At 45.2% G+C, this 18,802-nt stretch overlaps 1 protein-coding gene across 2 annotated transcripts in view; it reads right to left on the minus strand.

The window, feature by feature from the left end:
• LOC110492786 (copine-5) overlaps positions 1–18,802 on the minus strand; it is a 212,613-nt gene that overhangs the window by 25,925 nt on the left and 167,886 nt on the right. For both annotated transcript variants that reach the window (XM_036947698.1, XM_036947697.1), the window contains 2 exons: positions 4,193–4,239; positions 3,550–3,731 (listed from right to left, as the gene is read on the minus strand). In XM_036947698.1, coding sequence (XP_036803593.1) covers positions 3,550–3,731; positions 4,193–4,239 — 229 coding nt within the window. The remainder of the gene's footprint in view (positions 1–3,549; positions 3,732–4,192; positions 4,240–18,802) is intronic.

Here is an 18,802-nt window from a genome sequence, read left to right on the forward strand (position 1 = left end):
ACAAACATGTTACCTGAATTAGTTAATCAGGTTCCATTCACCTTTTTGAATGGTTCATTTCTGAAATATAATCAGGATAATATAGTGAGGGAATCGACGATGTGAGTGTAAAGGAGTGCGCATCTATCGGTTTATTTTGCTCCTAGCAGAACTCGGCGAGGAGAAGCGGACATCTGTGCTCGCATACTCCCTAAGGACCTCACTTGTAAAACGAGAAAAAAGTGGCAGTATTACTGTTGTTGGTCCCTCTTAAGCCACCGTAGCAACAACATTGATAGTAACACTTCCTCAAAATAGTCTGAATTAATCTAAGATAAATCAAGAAATCTGTAATTAATTTTGACGTTTTTACTCAGGAGGTGGCACAATTTTACATATAACTAAGATGTTCGGGCTTAAAAAAAAAGTTGTCATTGTGCGCTGATGATTCCTGTTTTCTTTTAAATCCACAATTAGAATCCCTCAACAGCCTCATAGAGGATCTAGATACTTTTTCTAACCTCTCTGGATTAAAACCAAATTATGATACTATTGTACTATTTTACATATTGGATCACTAAAAAATAAAAATAAATGACATTACCGTATAGTTTACCAATAAAATGGTCTGACATACTCGGTATTCATTTCCCGAAAGAAAGAAATGATCTCACTCCAATACATTTTAATAGAAAGTTAAAGCAAAAATAAATAAGATATTGCTACCATGGAAAGGAACCTTCCTATTTGTGGAAAACCCCCCCTGATTAACTCTTTAGTCATATAACAGTTGACCTATTTGCTAATGGTTTGGCCTACACCTAGCAACCAGTTTAAAAAAAATGATATGAGCAAAAAATATTACATTTTATTTGGAATGGCAAGCCAGACAAAATTAAAAGGGGCCTATTTATTAAATGAATAAGGGGAAAAAGGAAGGAACTTGTCTGTCGGCCCTGAATTATAGACCAAAACCGGTTAAAGAAAATTGTGATTAACAAAAATAAATACCGTTTAATTTAGTTAAGGACCATACAGATTGTAAAATAGTTGGGAAGAGATTTTTGATTTACCGACTCCATGGCACATGGTTTATGAATTGACACGCAAAACAACATCGGATTCAAAACTTTGAATTTTTCAATTTAAATTATCATACAAAATTCTTGCAACCAAAATAATGTTATAGATATGGGGGGACACAACCTTCACAGCTCTGCAGATTTTTCACTTTTGTGAAATAGCACAGTTAAAAATATATAGCAAATAGAAATGAAACTAGATGGACATCAGAAATAGTGGAAGGCCAGGACTAAAAACAAACCAAATATAAATATTTTATATATATTTTATATATATTTTATATATATAAATGTAAAGGTTCAGGGCAGTACTTCTCAAGTGAAAAAAATGTCCATGAGAACAAGTAGTATACTGCAGAAAGAAGGGACTAGCTGCTGCACTCTCTCCTCTCTCTCGTTGAATGACAGCAAACACATCATTGAAGAATCCGGTTCACAGTTCCCACTCCTACTGTTGATCAAACACCAACGAAGGTGCGTCTACTTCGGATACCCAATTTCGACTTGCCTCAAGAAAAAAAAAATTGTGCGCAAACAGCCGAAGAAAATAACCTGCCGAACACCAAAATGAATAAAAACTTTCATAATATATGCACAAACTGTTTCGACTGGGAAGCATGCGACAGGCTTTAAGCTCCGCAGATAGGGATTTTGATAGAACTCCAACCTAAAACCAACATCATTCTACCTTCACTCTACAGCAAATGAGAATAGAAACCCTTGAAAGTGTGCTGGTTGGATGGTTTTCATCATATTGTCAGATGTGTGAATAATCTTAATCAGAAAGGAGGGTGAGACGGTGCGGTGGATACCCTGCCGATGGGCTGCTCACCACCATCCGCATTAACTGGCTGATTTAAGCCTAATTGATTTAAGAATCCTTAAGGCTTACAGAAGCCCATTTGCACTATAAAATATTTAAATTAAACCTGTGTTTTAATTTATGCATGCTCATATCTGTCACGCCCTGACCTTAGAGATCCTTTTATTTCTCTATTTGGTTAGGTCAGGGTGTGTTTAGGGTGGGCATTCTAGGTTTAATTTCTATGTTGGCCTGGTATGGTTCCCAATCAGAGGCAGCTGTCTATCGTTGTCTCTAATTGGGGACCACACAGCCTTTTCCTATTGGGTTTTTGTGGGATCTTGTTTTTGTGTGGTGCCTGTGAGCACTCCATTACTTCACGTTTCGTTTGTTTCTGTGTTGTTTTGATGAGTTTCAATAATTAAACATGTGGAACTCTACGCACGCTGCGCCTTGGTCCATTTATTCTTCCAACGATCGTGACAGAAGATCCCACCTCCCACGGACCAAGCAGCGTGCCCAGGAGGAGCAGACATCCTGGACGTGGGAGGATATATTGGACAGGAAGGGATCCTGGACGTGGGAGGAAATCCTGGCTGGAAAGGATCACCTTCCATGGGAGCAGACGGAGGCAGCGAGGGAGCAACAACAACGACACCGGGGTTCGCGGCCACGACGGAAGCCCGAGAGGCAGCCTCAAAACAGTTTTTGGGGGGAGCACACGGGGTGGTTGGCAGAACCAAGGTGGGAACCAGAACCAACTCCCTGTACTCACCGTGTGGAGTTGGTCACCGTTCAGGTGCCATGTTTTCCGGTTCTATGCACTGTGTCTCCAGTGCGCCCTCACAGCCCGGTGCGTTCTGTGCCAGCTCCCCGCACTTGTCGTGCTAAAGTGGGTATCTGTCCAGGACGGGTTGTGCCGGCTCAGCGCTCCTGGTCTCCAGTACGCCTCCAGGGTCCAGTACATCCTCCGCCGGCTCTACGCACTGTGTCCCCAGTGTGCTTTCACAGCCCAGTGCATCCTGTGCCAGCTCCCCGCACTTGCCGTGCGAAGGTGGGCTCCCCAGCGGTGCAGCAGTCTAAGGCAATGCATCTCACTTCTAGAGGTGTCACTACAGACCCTGGTTCGATTCCAGGCTGTATCACAACTGGCTGTGATTGGGAGTCCCATAGGGCGGTGCACAATTGGCCCAGCATCGTCCGGGTTAGGGTTTGGCCGGGGTAGGCCGTCATTCTAAAGAAGAATTTGTTCTTAACTGACTTGCCTAGTTAAAGGTTAAATTAAATGTCTATTTACCCCTGCAAACTGATGCTGGCACTTAGGCCGCACTCAACGAGCTGTATAAGGCCACATTGACTGTACCGGTACCCCCTGTATGTATCCATGAGGCCCCCGTGTTGAGAATCAGCGTGGCAGATGTGGCAGGTTCCAGTTGCAGAGGGAGGTGTTTAGTCCCAGGGTCTTTAGCTTAAGTGATGAGCTTTGAGGGCACTATGGTGTTGAACGATGAGCTGTAGTCAATGACTAACATTCTCATGTAGGTGTTCCGTAGGTGTTACAGGATGATTAACTGGGGGGAACTCATTGGACATCAGATAGCACCCAGCTGTGTCTGTTGTGTGTGCTCATGTGTGTGTGTGTGTTTTGGTTGTGTGTGCAGTCATATGATGATGATAGATAGTTACCAAGGGGAACTCATGGGAGACTTGTCCATCAGGGGGCAGCTTGGCCCCGAACCCCAGAGCAGGGAACATCTTATCACTGTCATAGTCCTGAATGATCTCTCCTACAGCCTTCAGGGCCATGGCGTATGCATTCATCTGGTACGGGTTCATGTAGTGTAGAGAGGTGGACTGGGACGGGTTACCTAGGGAGGGTCAGAGGTTAGAGGTGAGTGAAGCAGCATACTGGACTGAAGACTCTCACAGTGAGACATCCAAGACCAGCAACATGGAAACTCAGTCTTAATTCAGTAAAGCTAACACAGTCAGTAAAGCTAACGCAGTCAGTAAAGCTAACGCAGTCAGTAAAGCTAACACAGTCAGTAAAGCTAGCACAGTCAGTAAAGCTAACACAGTCAGTAAAGCAAACGCAGTCTGTAAAGCTAACGCAGTCAGTAAAGCTAACGCAGTCAGTAAAGCTAACACAGTCAGTAAAGCTAACACAGTAATGGTATTGTAGTGTGATTTTCAATAGCTTTGTAAATAGGATGGCATTGGGATTGCATGTTTCATTATAGACTTTGTGTTTGGTGAAACCACAACGTTACCCAGTCTTTTGTCATAAATTGGTAAGAGCAGACTGTAGTAGAAAGGTACCAGCCCTCACCATTGGATGCAGTGAAATCAATGGCCACTGTGAAGTGAATCTGGGTTCTGGAAGAAAAAAACAGAGAGAAGAAGATTGATATTAGAGAACTGTTGTCTGCTGGTGTTTCATTTTATAATTATGTTGAGCTAGTGTTGCCCACCTTGACTAGCTAAACAACCACTCTGTCTCCCCACTCTGGGTGTTTTCTCAATATGCATACAACCGTGCTTCAAACTCTTATACTCCGACGATGTTCACTTGAGTACGTTCTTGTGAGGACAAGAGTGTGGACAATGTACAAAACATTCCATTTGAGAAGCACTCACACTCCCCCTTACGCTGCTCCTGCCCATTCACTGAGCCTTCTTCCAGCCAGGACAATGGCAATAATAGAGACCAAAACAACATATACACAAAGCAAAACGTTTTACTTTATAACTATTAGCTAGCTATATGTGAATTGTAATAATGTAGCTAACCAGATTGTTTAACAGGCAAAAATGTCTTAAACTGAATATTATGAAAGATAGATGTGAATTCTTTGTGGGTAATTGGCTAGCTAGCAGTGCTCCATAGTGGCGCTGATGTCTAAGGAACTGTATCGCAGCTGCACTTGTGGGTAGTGTGCACATAGCCTGTCTTCTCTTGAGAGCCAGGTCTGCCTACGGCAGCCTTTCTCAATAGCAAGGCTATGCTCACTGAGTCTGTACATAGTCAAAGCTTTCCTTAAGTTTGGGTCAGTGACAGTGGTCAGGTATTCTGCCGCTGTGTACTCTCTGTTTAGGGCCAAATAGCTTTCTAGTTTGCTCTGTTTTTTGTTGTTTCTTTCCAATGTGTCAAGTAATTATCTTTTTGTTTTCTCATGATTTGGTTGGGTCTAATTGTGTTGCTGTCCTTGGGCTCTGTGGGGTCTGTTAGTGTTTGTGAACAGAGCCCCAGGACCAGCTTGCTTAGGGAACTCTTCTTCAGGTTCATCTCTCTGTAGGTGATGGCTTTGCTATGGAAGGTTTGGGAATCACTTCCTTTTAGGTGGTTTTTGAATTGAACAGCTCTTTTCTGGATTTTTTTAATTAGCAGGTGTGTCGGCCTAGTTCTGCTCTGCATGCATTATTTGTTTTTTTACTTTGTACACTGATAATATTTCTGCAGAATTCTTCATGCAGAGTCTCAATGTGGTATTTGTCCCATTTTGGGACATTGTTTTCACTGGGGAAATGTATGAGCCAGCTAATGATAATGTAGAGGATTTTCCCAAGGTTTCTGTTGACGCATATCCCACGGTAGTTATTGGGGTCAAAACTTTCTCTATTTTTGTGGATTGGGGTGATCAGTTCTTAGTTCCAAATATTGGGGAAGATTTCTCTCTCTCTCTCTCTCCATCTCTCTGTTCTACTTCTCTCTCTCCTTTTCCCTCCCAACCTCACTCTCTCACTGTTCCACCTCTCTTTTTCTATTCACCTCTCTGTTACACCTCTCTCTCCCTCCCCCTCTCTCTCTCTCTCCCCTCTCTCTCTGTCTCTCTCTCTCTCCACATCTCTGTTCTACCTTTCTCATGCTCTCTTTGTTCCTCTCCCTCCCTGCTGTTCTCTCCATCTCTCTCTCTCTCCCTCCCTCCCCCTCTCTCTCTCCCTCGTCCTCTCTCTCTCTCTGCTCTCTCTCGCTGCCTGTCCTCTCTCTCTCTCTCTCTCTGCCTGTCCTCTCTCTCTCTCTGCTCTCTCTCTCTGCCTGTCCTCTCTCTGCTCTCTCTATCTCCCCCCTCTTTCTCTCTCTCTCTCTCTCTCCCTCCTCCCCTCTCTCTCTGTCTCTCTCTCTCCACATCTCTGTTCTACCTTTTTCTCGCTCTCTTTGTTTCTCTCTCTCCCTGCTGTTCTCTCCATCTCTCTCTCTCTCATGACAGCTCTCTCTCCTACAAAGTTACCGTTATATCCCGTTGGATCGGCTTAAATACGTAATCCTCCCCATCTGTCCGGGAGACCACCTCAATTACCCAGAGGCCATCACTTCGCTCTCTGCCCCAGCTCTCACCTGGGAGAGGAGCACAGACCAAACCGACCAAACCGACCCAACCTCCTTTCCTGCTCAAGCGAGGAGACTTCTCAAATTAAGGTCGATTTTTTTTTATTTTTCCCCCGTCTCCCAGCAGTGTAGGAGAAATGAATTCACATTCACAGCAGCAGCCGGTCTGATTTCCAAGCCCAGTTAGGCAGCAAGTCAGTCATGTTCAACCCCGTCTGAGGCCCACTACTATGGAATATTAACATCATCAATTTTAAATTCAGTCCTGTGCTAGTCATCTCTGTCCCCATTGTATTTTTCCCACAGTGAATAATCATGCATGACCATTTAGGCTGTCAGCAATATGCAAACAGCATCACAAACATCTAGGAAAACCTAGAAAACAAATTCCCCAAATGGTTTATTATAACCTGGGGAGGCAGGGTAGCCTAGTGGTTAGCGTGTTGTACTAGTACCCAAAAGGTTGCAAGTTCATATCCCTGTAGCTGACAAGGTACAAATCTGTTGTTCTGCCCCTGAACAGGCAGTTAACCCACTGTTCCTAGGCCGTCATTGAAAATAAGAATTTGTTCTTAACTGACTTGCCTAGTTAAATAAATAAATCAGCTGAGAGAGGTGAAAGTACTCATGATTTGACAGGAAAGTAAGTGTCCATAATGAGAGACAAGGGATTAGTGCTGCTTGTGTTGAAGCTACACTGACAAAAACCTAACAAGTGTGCAGAATTTGATTTAATAATTTCAGTATCTCACTACTGTATGTATGTCATTATTATCTGAATTCAGCAGTAACTCTGTCAGTATATTATGTAGTCTGGTTAATAAACTTGGATTCCTTTCGCATAAAGTATGTCTATCTGTAAACAGCATCACACACGCTTAACAAAGCACTAACTCATATATTATTCATGAGAAAGGCAAAGGATGACAACCAAGGACCTTGAAACAAAGGAAAATAACTTAAAATTGAGGGAAAACGACTCCATCTAAATTTCCAAATTCATTCCCTAAGGGGTTAGACTTTAGCTACTGTAGTTTGTGCCTCTTCTATGGTGATCAACAGTGATTGGTTCTCCGCATATAGCCTGCTTACCATTGTTAGTACTGTGCAGTCTGATCTAATCAGGCTACTCCTCTGATTTCCACCGAGAGGAAGTAGCTGTCCCAGGTGCCTAGTCCGTAGACCCTAGGCCCTAGTTCCTAATCCCTAGTCCGTAGACCCTAGTCCGTAGACCCTAAACCCTAGTCCCTAGACCCCAGCTCCTAGTCCCTAGTCCGTAGACCCTAGTTCCTAATCCCTAGTCCGTAGACCCTAGTCCCTAGTCCGTAGACCCTAGTCCCTAGTCCGTAGACCCTAGTCCCTAGTCCGTAGACCCTAGTCCCTAGTCCGTAGACCCTAAACCCTAGTCCCTAGACCCTAGCTCCTAGTTCCTAGACCCTAGTCCATAGTCCGTAGACCCTAAACCCTAGTCCCTAGTCCGTATACCCTAGTTCCTAGACGCTAGTCCCTAGTCCATAGACCCTAAACCCTAGTCCCTAGTCCGTAGATCCTAGACCCTAGTTCCTAGTTCCTACACCCTAGTCCGTAGACCCTAGTCCCTAGTCCGTAGACCCTAGTCCGTAGACCCTAAACCTTAGTCCCTAGTCAGTAGACCCTAGTCCCTGGTCCGTAGACCCTAGTCCGTAGACCCTAAACCCTAGTCCCTAGTCCGTAGACCCTAGACCCTAGTTCCTAGACCCTAGTCCATAGTCCGTAGACCCTAAACCCTAGTCCCTAGTCCGTATACCCTAGTTCCTAGACCCTAGTCCGTAGATCCTAGACCCTAGTTCCTAGTTCCTAGACCCTAGTACCTAGTCCGTAGACCCTAGTCCCTAGTCCGTAGACCCTAGTCCATAGACCCTAAACCCTAGTACCTAGTCCGTAGACCTTAGTCCGTAGACCCTAAACCCTAGTCCCTAGTCCGTAGACCCTAGTTCCTAGACCCTAGTCATAGTCCGTAGACCCTAAACCCTAGTCCCTAGTCCATATACCCTAGTTCCTAGTTCCTAGACCCTAGTTCCTAGACCCTAGTCCGTAGATCCTAGACCCTAGCTCCTAGACCCTAGTTCCTAGACCCTAGTACCTAGTCCGTAGACCCTAGTCCGTAGACCCTAAACCCCAGTACCTAGTCCGTAGACCCTAAACCCTAGTCCGTAGACCCTAAACCCTAGTACCTAGTCCGTAGACCCTAGTCCGTAGACCCTAGTCCCTAGACCCCAAACCCTAGTTCCTAGTCCGTAGACCCTAGTTCCTAGTTCCTAGTTCCTAGACCAAGGGTGGGGCAAAGTTCCTAATCCCTAGTCCGTAGACCCTAGTCCCTAGTCCGTAGTCCCTAGTCCGTAGACCCTAAACCCTAGTCCCTAGACCCTAGCTCCTAGTTCCTAGACCCTTGTCCATAGTCCGTAGACCCTAAACCCTAGTCCCTAGTCCGTATACCCTAGTTCCTAGTTCCTAGACGCTAGTCCCTAGTCCGTAGACCCTAGTCCCTAGTCCGTAGACCCTAGTCCGTAGACCCTAAACCCTAGTCTCTAGTGTGTAGATCCTAGACCCTAGTTCCTAGTTCCTAGACCCTAGTCCGTAGACCCTAGTCCCTAGTCCGTAGACCCTAGTCCGTAGACCCTAAACCTTAGTCCCTAGTCAGTAGACCCTAGTCCCTAGTCAGTAGACCCTAGTCCCTGGTCTGTAGACCCTAGTCCGTAGACCCTAAACCCTAGTCCCTAGTCCGTAGACCCTAGACCCTAGTTCCTAGACCCTAGTCCATAGTCCGTAGACCCTAAACCCTAGTCCCTAGTCCGTATACCCTAGTTCCTAGTTCCTAGACGCTAGTCCCTAGTCCGTAGACCCTAGTCCCTAGTCCGTAGACCCTAGTCCGTAGACCCTAAACCCTAGTCTCTAGTGTGTAGATCCTAGACCCTAGTTCCTAGTTCCTAGACCCTAGTCCGTAGACCCTAGTCCCTAGTCCGTAGACCCTAGTCCGTAGACCCTAAACCTTAGTCCCTAGTCAGTAGACCCTAGTCCCTAGTCAGTAGACCCTAGTCCCTGGTCTGTAGACCCTAGTCCGTAGACCCTAAACCCTAGTCCCTAGTCCGTAGACCCTAGACCCTAGTTCCTAGACCCTAGTCCATAGTCCGTAGACCCTAAACCCTAGTCCCTAGTCCGTATACCCTAGTTCCTAGACCCTAGTCCGTAGATCCTAGACCCTAGTTCCTAGTTCCTAGACCCTAGTACCTAGTCCGTAGACCCTAGTCCCTAGTCCGTAGACCCTAGTCCATAGACCCTAAACCCTAGTACCTAGTCCGTAGACTTTAGTCCGTAGACCCTAAACCCTAGTCCCTAGTCCGTAGACCCTAGTTCCTAGACCCTAGTCCATAGTCCGTAGACCCTAAGCCCTAGTCCCTAGTCCATATACCCTAGTTCCTAGTTCCTAGACCCTAGTCCGTAGATCCTAGACCCTAGCTCCTAGACCCTAGTTCCTAGACCCTAGTACCTAGTTCCTAGACCCTAGTACCTAGTCCGTAGACCCTAGTCCCTAGTCCGTAGACCCTAGTCCGTAGACCCTAAACCCCAGTACCTAGTCCGTAGACCCTAAACCCTAGTCCGTAGACCCTAAACCCTAGTACCTAGTCCGTAGACCCTAGTCCGTAGACCCTAGTCCGTAGACCCTAGTCCCTAGACCCTAAACCCTAGTCCCTAGTCCATATACCTAGTCCTAGACCCTAGTTCCTAGACCCTAGTCCGTAGATCCTAGACCCTAGCTCCTAGACCCTAGTTCCTAGACCCTAGTACCTAGTCCGTAGACCCTAGTCCCTAGTCCGTAGACCCTAGTCCGTAGACCCTAAACCCCAGTACCTAGTCCGTAGACCCTAAACCCTAGTCCGTAGACCCTAAACCCTAGTACCAAGTCTGTAGACCCTAGTCCGTAGACCCTAGTCCGTAGACCCTAGTCCGTAGACCCTAGTCCCTAGACCCTAAACCCTAGTTCCTAGTCCGTAGACCCTAGTTCCTAGTTCCTAGTTCCTAGACCAAGGGTGGGGCAAAGTACGGCACACCGGGCACTTCAATCCAGCCAGAGACATTTTTAAAATGTATTAAATATTATAATATTTGAGTTACAATTTTTGGCCTAAAATTACTCATTCCATGATATACAAACAGCCTCCGATAGATAGCTCTGTGGCCTGGCAGCAGGCTCTGTATTTGGGCCTACAGTCAGATTCAAAATGTGCTCAGTCCTCATAGCCACTTCATTGCTTGATAACTTTTGACATGCAAAACGAGTGCTTGGAAAATGAGAAAAGTGGACTCTGAATGTCGTGTGTTTACTAATATTGGACATATGGCGGTATGTCTGATATGCCAAGAAAGTGTTGCCGTTTTTAAGGAATATAATCTCAATTGTCATTTTTCAAGCAAACATGCTAACTACGCTAGCAATCTGTCCTCTCAGGAAAAGGAGAAGGAAGGCCTCAAAACCAACAAAATAAGTTGACTAAACGGTGCTCTACTCAAGACTCCGTAACTAAGGCAAGCTACGTAGTGGCACATCAAATGGTAAAATAGCATAGCTAGCATACGGGCAAGGGGGCTTAACCATTGTCAGTTCATTCAGCTGTTCAATGGACTTGTTATACCATTCAAATGTGTGTTGGCTAAGCCTGGGGAAAGTCTTTGGCCGTGTGTGGGAACAGAGGGGAGATAGGTATGTTCGTTGATACGGTTCGTAAAAGCTGACGACTTCTCTGAGTTGAAAGACAGACCGGCTGGGCGACTTTACTTTCGGTGTGGACGTATTGGTGCATCTGAATGATCTGAATGTGAAACTGCAAAGGAAATGGTGTTCTTGTGCATTGAACTGTATTCCAGCGTGATAAGCATTCAAGACCAAACTTATATTGTTCTCCAGACAAATGAGCAGCCGGTCTCTTGCTCATTTTCCAACACTGGGCCTCACTGAACTCGCCCATATCGCAGTGCCGCACTGAGACAAACAGTAGCACTTTGATGGATCTGAATGTTTTCCCGCCTCTTCTCAGACTTCACCCAAGATTGAGACTGAGCTGGAGCTTGTATCACGGACCCTTTTGTCTTTCGACAGTGAGAAAGCACCGCCAGACACACAATTGGCGCTCATCGCTCATCGACATCCAACGTGACAGCTCTTTGAAGGAGGGGTACAAAACGGCAACAACAGACCAGTTCTACGGCTCCCTGAATGTAACAAGGTTTCCAAATATTAAAAAGCCTAAAGGATGCTTGTTTTATTCGGGTCCACGTAACGTATGTGTGTGAACAAACGTCATGATTTACCACAAATCCCATCACAGGTCAAATTGAACAAATGACCACTTGTCAGCTGTTCTGAGAATCTCTACATCAAAGATGTCACCAGACTTTGATGCTCTTGCCAAGAGAGGTGACCAGACCCAGTGTTCACATTAAGACTCGAACAACCATGACTGGGGTAGGCAAGGACTGTGCTTTTTCATGGTGATGGTTGTGCAGTGAGAATTACCCAGCGATGCACTTGGATACAGGTCATTTGTCCCCATACATGTGACAATGAACACTTTTTCAGTCAGATTTGGGCTGAGGTGATTGGATAACTGTAAATATGGCTCACAATGGTGATGAGAATTGTTCCTTAATATGCTTTCAAAAACAGACCCTTCCAAATGAAACAGATTCTCTTACCATATGTTTCACTCAAATTTAAGAAAAGTTATTTTTTACACATCTGCTGTTACATTTTGCATGTCTCCAGTCATATAAAATATACATATTTTTAAGTTTTCATATTGTGAATGTGAGTTTGATTGTACTTTACAGCAGTATAGATGCAGGATCTGTGTTTTTGACTGTGTCTGTGATGTTATAACTTATGTACATTTTGTGATCATTTTGTGAAGAATGTGTTCACGAAAAACAAGGGCAGAGATGGTACAAAGGTAGAATTGTTCTACAAGCATATGTACACCTACAGTACACTAGTAGTTGCGTGTCAATGTTAAAATGAATAAAAGCTTCACATTTTGTCACGAATATGGTATATGGCCCTTCACTTGGTTGCAAAAGCTCAATGTGGCCCCTGATCCAAAAGGTTTGCCCACCCCTGCCCTAGTCCCTAGAACCTAGTCCCTAGACCCTCATCCCTACTCCCTAGTCCCTAGACCCTCATCCCTAGTCTCTAGAACCTAGACTGTAGACCCTAGTCTCTAGACCCTAGACTGTAGACCCTAGTCTCTAGACCCTAGACTGTAGACCCTAGTCTCTAGACCCTAGACTGTAGACCCTAGTCCCTATTCCCTAGACCCTCATCCCTACTCCCTAGTACCTAGACCCTCATCCCTAGTCTCTAGACCCTAGACTGTAGACCCTAGTCCCTAGCTCATGAATCTTTATTAAGTTAGTTAGAGCTCTGGCTGTTCAGCTGACAGATGGCAATGCCTCCCCATGATAATACTACCCCATGGAACTCAGTTGATTCCCTAAATTAGCTCAGACATACGGATGTCTTTCACAGAAAAAGCAAGGCGTGAGTTGAATTCACTAGGCTAGGGCCTCATTCAACCCATTAGTAAAGTATAGGCTATCCCCTGACTTGCCTGTTGTAATTTCCTACAGACTCCTTCCTCACAGATTGGTTATATTGTTTTGTATGTTTAGATTTGTCTTTTTCTCTCGACCTCTCTCTTTCAGCCATTTCCTTTCCACCATCTATTGTTTTCATCTTCAAATATAAGTGCCGCTGTTGTTTCCCAAAAGTTTCTTGGTATACCAATGCCCTGGACTAGAGTAAACCCCAGCAATCTCACACACTTTTCATAGAACCGAATTGCTGTTCTTGCTCCTAGGCTAAATGAAAAGGGCCAATGGTATATAAAGTGTGTTCATGCTACGGCGACGGCAAGGACCCAGAGGAACGCAAATAGAAACCACATATCACTTAGATGCTAATCACACAATTTATAGCAATGAACATTCTCTCTCTCCCTCTGTTTCTCTCTTTCCCTCTGGGTGACAAAAAACCCAATGTACAATAAAACACCATTACAAGACAACCACATGCACAGACCAACTACACACATAACGCAATTGCAGAGCAAACCAGTATCAATCATTGTGTGATATCATTCTTACAACCCTGTATTTTCATATAAGACTATAATATCAAATAACAAATCATTTTGTATTTAGGCTTCGTCCCCAGTGTGTGTTTATTTAATTTTAAAGTGGAACTGACAGCATTTTAACAACATTAAATCTTATTAAAAATCTGTTCATTTACACCCACAGGAAGAATATGACAATTTAAAAAAAATATATATTCTGACAAGCGAGCACTTAGATATGGTCTTTTTCATAAGTTCCTAGATTGTTTTGTAGCGACGTATACCAAGTCGTTTGTGAAAATTCTATAGCAATATAGAGTGGGGAAAGGGGCCGTGCTTTTGGAGAATTAATAGACACTGCAGCAAATAAAACCTAATAAAAATATATGTCCCATCCAGGACCGGAGTCTACGCAGACCGGTGTGCTATAGCCAATCAGAGCTACAGTAGGCCTTTATGCAAACAAGACATTTGCAAACACAGGCCTGTCATCAATCACTTTGAACTGGACTGTGTGTTTACAGGCAGTAGGGCCTGTCATCATTCACTATGAACTGGACTGTGTGTTTACAGGTCAGTAGCAACAGTGTGACTTTAGATCATTAGAACACATTCGCTAAAAGCCACAAAATACACCTGAATGGATTTCTGTAGATACTGTTTGTAAATACCACGGGAGTCCTCTTATATTTGTGAACTTTACAGTCCTATTGATGAAACAACCATGAAAAGGTAGGTTATCTCTTATGCACATCAACAACAAAAGAGCAACAACTAATGCTAGCAAGAGCAAGATTAGCTAAAATCCAACAAAGGAACATTAGATAAATCCCCCCCAAAAATGTCAGCTAGTTGGTCGTCAAAATTGCACTGATAAACAATGGGGAATTGTAGCCTACTCATCCGTCTGTGTGTGTAATGAACACGATGGGAGACAGAGAGCTGGTTTCAAGCACAGGCCGCACTAGGTGTTTATTTGTAAAAGACCACAGGACGAGGCAGTTAGCTGGGTCCAGGGGCAGGCAGAAGGTCATATACAGAGGGTCCAAAAAGGCAACAGTACAGGCAGGGAAAAGGCTAGTAACGTCGCCCGGGAGATCAGGCAATAGGTAGATAACAGGAAATCCGATAGGCTAAAGTACAGGCAGGGAATAGGCAAAAGGCGTGGTTAGTGAGGCAGGCAAAAACTATCGTACACGGGAGGATTAAGTTATTAAGTTCCCAGCACCCAGGAGCCAAACTACCCAGTTTACAAAATGAAATAGATCATTTAGGCTTCATCCCCAAAACTGTCCCCCATAGGAGAACACTTTGAAGAACCCTTTTTGGTTCCAGGTAGAACCCCTTTTGGTTTCAAGTAGAACCCATTCGGGTTCCATGTAGAACCCTTTTCTACAGAGGAACACAAAAGGGTTATTTCTTACCTAGAACCAAAAAGGGTTCTCGTATGGGGACATCCTTTTTCTAAGAGTGCAGTGTGTTCATTCAACATGAGATACATTGACTTCCACCCCCCAGTCCACTGACAACCTTAACCAGAACCAAATGAAAAATCTAATCTGTGGTAAAAAAAAAAAGGCTATATCATGCCTTTTCACTTAATCCGCAGACTATATTTCGCTCCATCTATTTAAACATTAAATAAGAGACTTAAATACAACAGAAATCTTAAATAATCCATTCCTCCAGGCGAGATTTTATTAATTAAAAAAAAAGATTTAATTCAAAAGAAGAAACATTCAATAAAAAGGATAATGGAAGACGATAACTCTCTCTGAGGCAGTGTGTGTGTGAGAGTGTGTGTACGTCTGGCGCAAGTGTGTGTGACTTAATGACCCCTCTTATAATCCACATATCACTTCAACATTAATCAAAAACCTATTCAACTCCCAGAATTATCACATGGGATCTGTGGCCCCGGGAAAGAGAAATCACCTCTTATCCTCTAAGAGCCCATAAATCATACTAAATTGATCAAAGTCAAATATGTGTTTGGTTGCCTGTTAGTCACGTGAGTGGTTTTGTGAGTCTAAACACACAGGAGACTGAAAGGAATCCAAAGCAACCGTAGTGTCATCAATATCCACTTTAACAGTCTGCTTCTTGTAGTGTAGCGTGGTGAGTTCTATTCACTCACTCACATAGTAAAAGGCTACTAGATAAATACAGGATTTGTAAAGCACAGGACTAGTGGTTGAGTCTTAGATACTAGTGGTCAGCATAGGTAGTCTGAATCCCAAATCAACTCTTGCCTCTACCTCCTAGACACTTATCGGTAGAGGTACATCTGAGAGGATTGGATAGGTCGAAGCACAATGGTGATAGCTTAATCTTGCCATTTGATAGGCCAGATGGAGTTGTTGTCAGATGGAGTATGTCTGTCTCTTGACAGACATATTTAGTTCTGGGTGCCGAGAGAGATTACCATATTGTGGACACCTGTTCAATCCTTTCAGATCTCTCAAGTCTCCAGGGTAGGGGCTTGATTTGGAATGGTGTGATAAACTGCCTCCTTTTCTTTATGGGTGGGTGGGTGGGTGGGTGGGTGGGTGGTTGGTTGGGTGGGTGGGTGGGTGGTTGGTTGGGTGGGTGGGTGAGTGGATGGTTGGGTGGGTGGATGGATGGTTGGGTGGATGGGTGGATGGATGGATGGTTGGGTGGGTGAGTGGATGGTTGGGTGGATGGGTGGTTGCATGGGTGGGTGGATGGTTGGGTGGGTGGGTGGATGGTTGGGTGGGTGGGTGGATGGTTGGGTGGGTGGGTGGTTGGGTGGGTGGATGGGTGGGTGGATGGTTGGGTGGGTGGGTGAGTGGATGGATGGTTGGTTGGGTGGGTGAGTGGATGGTTGGGTGGGTGGATGGATGGTTGGGTGGGTGGGTGGATGGTTGGGTGGGTGGGTGAGTGGATGGTTGGGTGGGTAGGTGGATGGTTGGGTGGTTGGGTGGGTGGGTGAGTGGATGGTTGGGTGGGTGGGTGAGTGGATGGTTGGGTGGATGGGTGGATGGATGGTTGGTTGGGTGGGTGAGTGGATGGTTGGGTGGGTGGATGGATGGATGGTTGGGTGGGTGGATGGTTGGGTGGGTGGATGGTTGGGTGGGTGGGTGGGTGAGTGGATGGTTGGGTGGATGGGTGGATGGATGGTTGGTTGGGTGGGTGAGTGGATGGTTGGGTGGGTGGATGGATGGATGGTTGGGTGGGTGGATGGATGGTTGGGTGGGTGAGTGGATGGTTGGGTGGATGGGTGGATGGATGGTTGGTTGGGTGGGTGAGTGGATGGTTGGGTGGGTGGATGGATGGATGGTTGGGTGGGTGGGTGATTATAGTTGGGTGGGTTAGGTGGAAGATGGGTGGGACAGTGAGAGGCCATGAGGGTCACTGGCAGATGTAGGACACAGTCGCCAAACAACCTAACACTGACCAGAACTGACAGTGCAGCACAAGGACTGCTACAGAGCTGAAACCAGGACAGCTACCACAGATCCACTGCGAGGAAGCGTTTTCATATAGAGTATGTGACAGGTTGAATGAAGCTTCCCGTTAAAGGCCTAAAAACCCACTTCATATTTTATACAGTCGTCACACTCCATACTCCTTACTCCATATGTCATGGTCATTCATCTTAATTCATACATGTTCTGTCAAGGGTTGACAGCAAGAGTCAGACCACCTTGTCTCCTTCGGCAGAGACTCACCCAGTGGAGAATTTATATCATTGCATATCTATCAATCAAACCGATTCGCAGGAAGACTGGTGGTTCTAGAAATGGTAATTAGGGCTGTGACAGTCAGGAAATGTTGGATCATGATAATTGGCAAGTCAAATGACTGCAGTCTCCTTCGAATAGAAAAACAAAACAAAAAACGCTAAAAGAATGAATCATTTGGATGCACATTTTTGGGGTGTTGCACATTTTCTCCATTTCCTCCACTCCTGACTGCATGTGCTGCCATAGAAATGGAACGAATAGAACGGGCATCCCATTCAAGTCGAATGTGTGGACTGGCGAGTTGTCACTCGTTAAAACAGCCACAAAGCTAATAGCCCTGCCTATTTTTACAATTTCTCTTTTTAAAATGTCATTTTAAACCTAACCTTAACCCTAATCACACTGCTTACCTAAAGCCTAACCCTAACCTTAAATTAAGACGAAAATGCTCATTTTTGTTTTCATTAATTTTTACAATATGCCTGTGCTATCTAGTTGAAACTGGACTGGTAGCCATTGTAAGTGTACCCATAGGAGCAAAGCTGGAAATAAAAGCAGGAAGTAAAAGCAGGACATAAAAGCAGGAAGTGTACCCATCAATATGTGCTGTGATTTGTTGATTCAACCCAACTGACATTACAAAAAATACAATCCATTGCATGAACCACATCAGTTAACATCATTTGAATGAACATTCTACATTACCATGGAAATGATTGCATCACAATACCAGGCAGCCATTGTGAGTGTACCCATGAGTTTACCAGTCAAATTGCCAGGGTTAAAGGTTCCAAGCCCATTTTATTAATTGTTTGCTACAGGGTGGGACTGGCACAATGGTTATGTATGGAAGACCGTCATGAAAATAAAATAATTGTCATAAACGTACAAAAAATGTATTAGGGAACGAACAGCTGACTGAAGATGGGAATGCCAGGCATTTGTGCGGTTGAGTTGGTTTCTGCGATAACATGGTTCCTCAACAACATGATCCAACTTGGTTGACGCTTGCTGAAACAAGCTACTGCATAAACATTGCAACCTCATGTCACTGGCTGCTTTATGTGAATCTAACAGCAGCTAGGTGTCAGGAGCAGGCGTGCTAGCTATAACGTAAATAATCAATCACCATCATCAGTGGGCGTTGAGTGGTGGTGGAGAGGCTTGCTCTCCTCTCTGTGAAACAACTCTGAAGGTGAGTCTGTGTCTGACAGACAGGCAGAGCATTACAGTTGGCAGCAAGCATCCTAAATGGCACCCTATTCCCTATGTAGTGCACTACTTTGACCAGTGCCCGTAGGGTGTAGTGCACTACTTTGACCAGGGCCCGTAGGGTGTAGTGCACTACTTTGACCAGTGCCCGTAGGGTGTAGTGCACTACTTTGACCAGGGCCCGTAGGGTGTAGTGCACTACTTTGACCAGTGCCCGTAGGGTGTAGTGCACTACTTAGACCAGGGCCCGTAGGGTGTAGTGCACTACTTTGACCAGTACCCGTAGGGTGTAGTGCACTACTTAGACCAGGGCCCGTAGGGTGTAGTGCACTACTTTGACCAGGGCCCGTAGGGTGTAGTGCACTACTTTGACCAGTGCCCGTAGGGTGTAGTGCACTACTTAGACCAGGGCCCGTAGGGTGTAGTGCACTACTTAGACCAGGGCCCGTAGGGTGTAGTGCACTACTTTGACCAGGGCCCGTAGGGTGTAGTGCACTACTTTGACCAGGGCCCGTAGGGTGTAGTGCACTACTTTGACCAGTGCC

Source organism: Oncorhynchus mykiss, chromosome 16 (genome assembly GCF_013265735.2).
Source record: "Oncorhynchus mykiss isolate Arlee chromosome 16, USDA_OmykA_1.1, whole genome shotgun sequence".
NCBI lineage: Eukaryota > Metazoa > Chordata > Actinopteri > Salmoniformes > Salmonidae > Oncorhynchus > Oncorhynchus mykiss.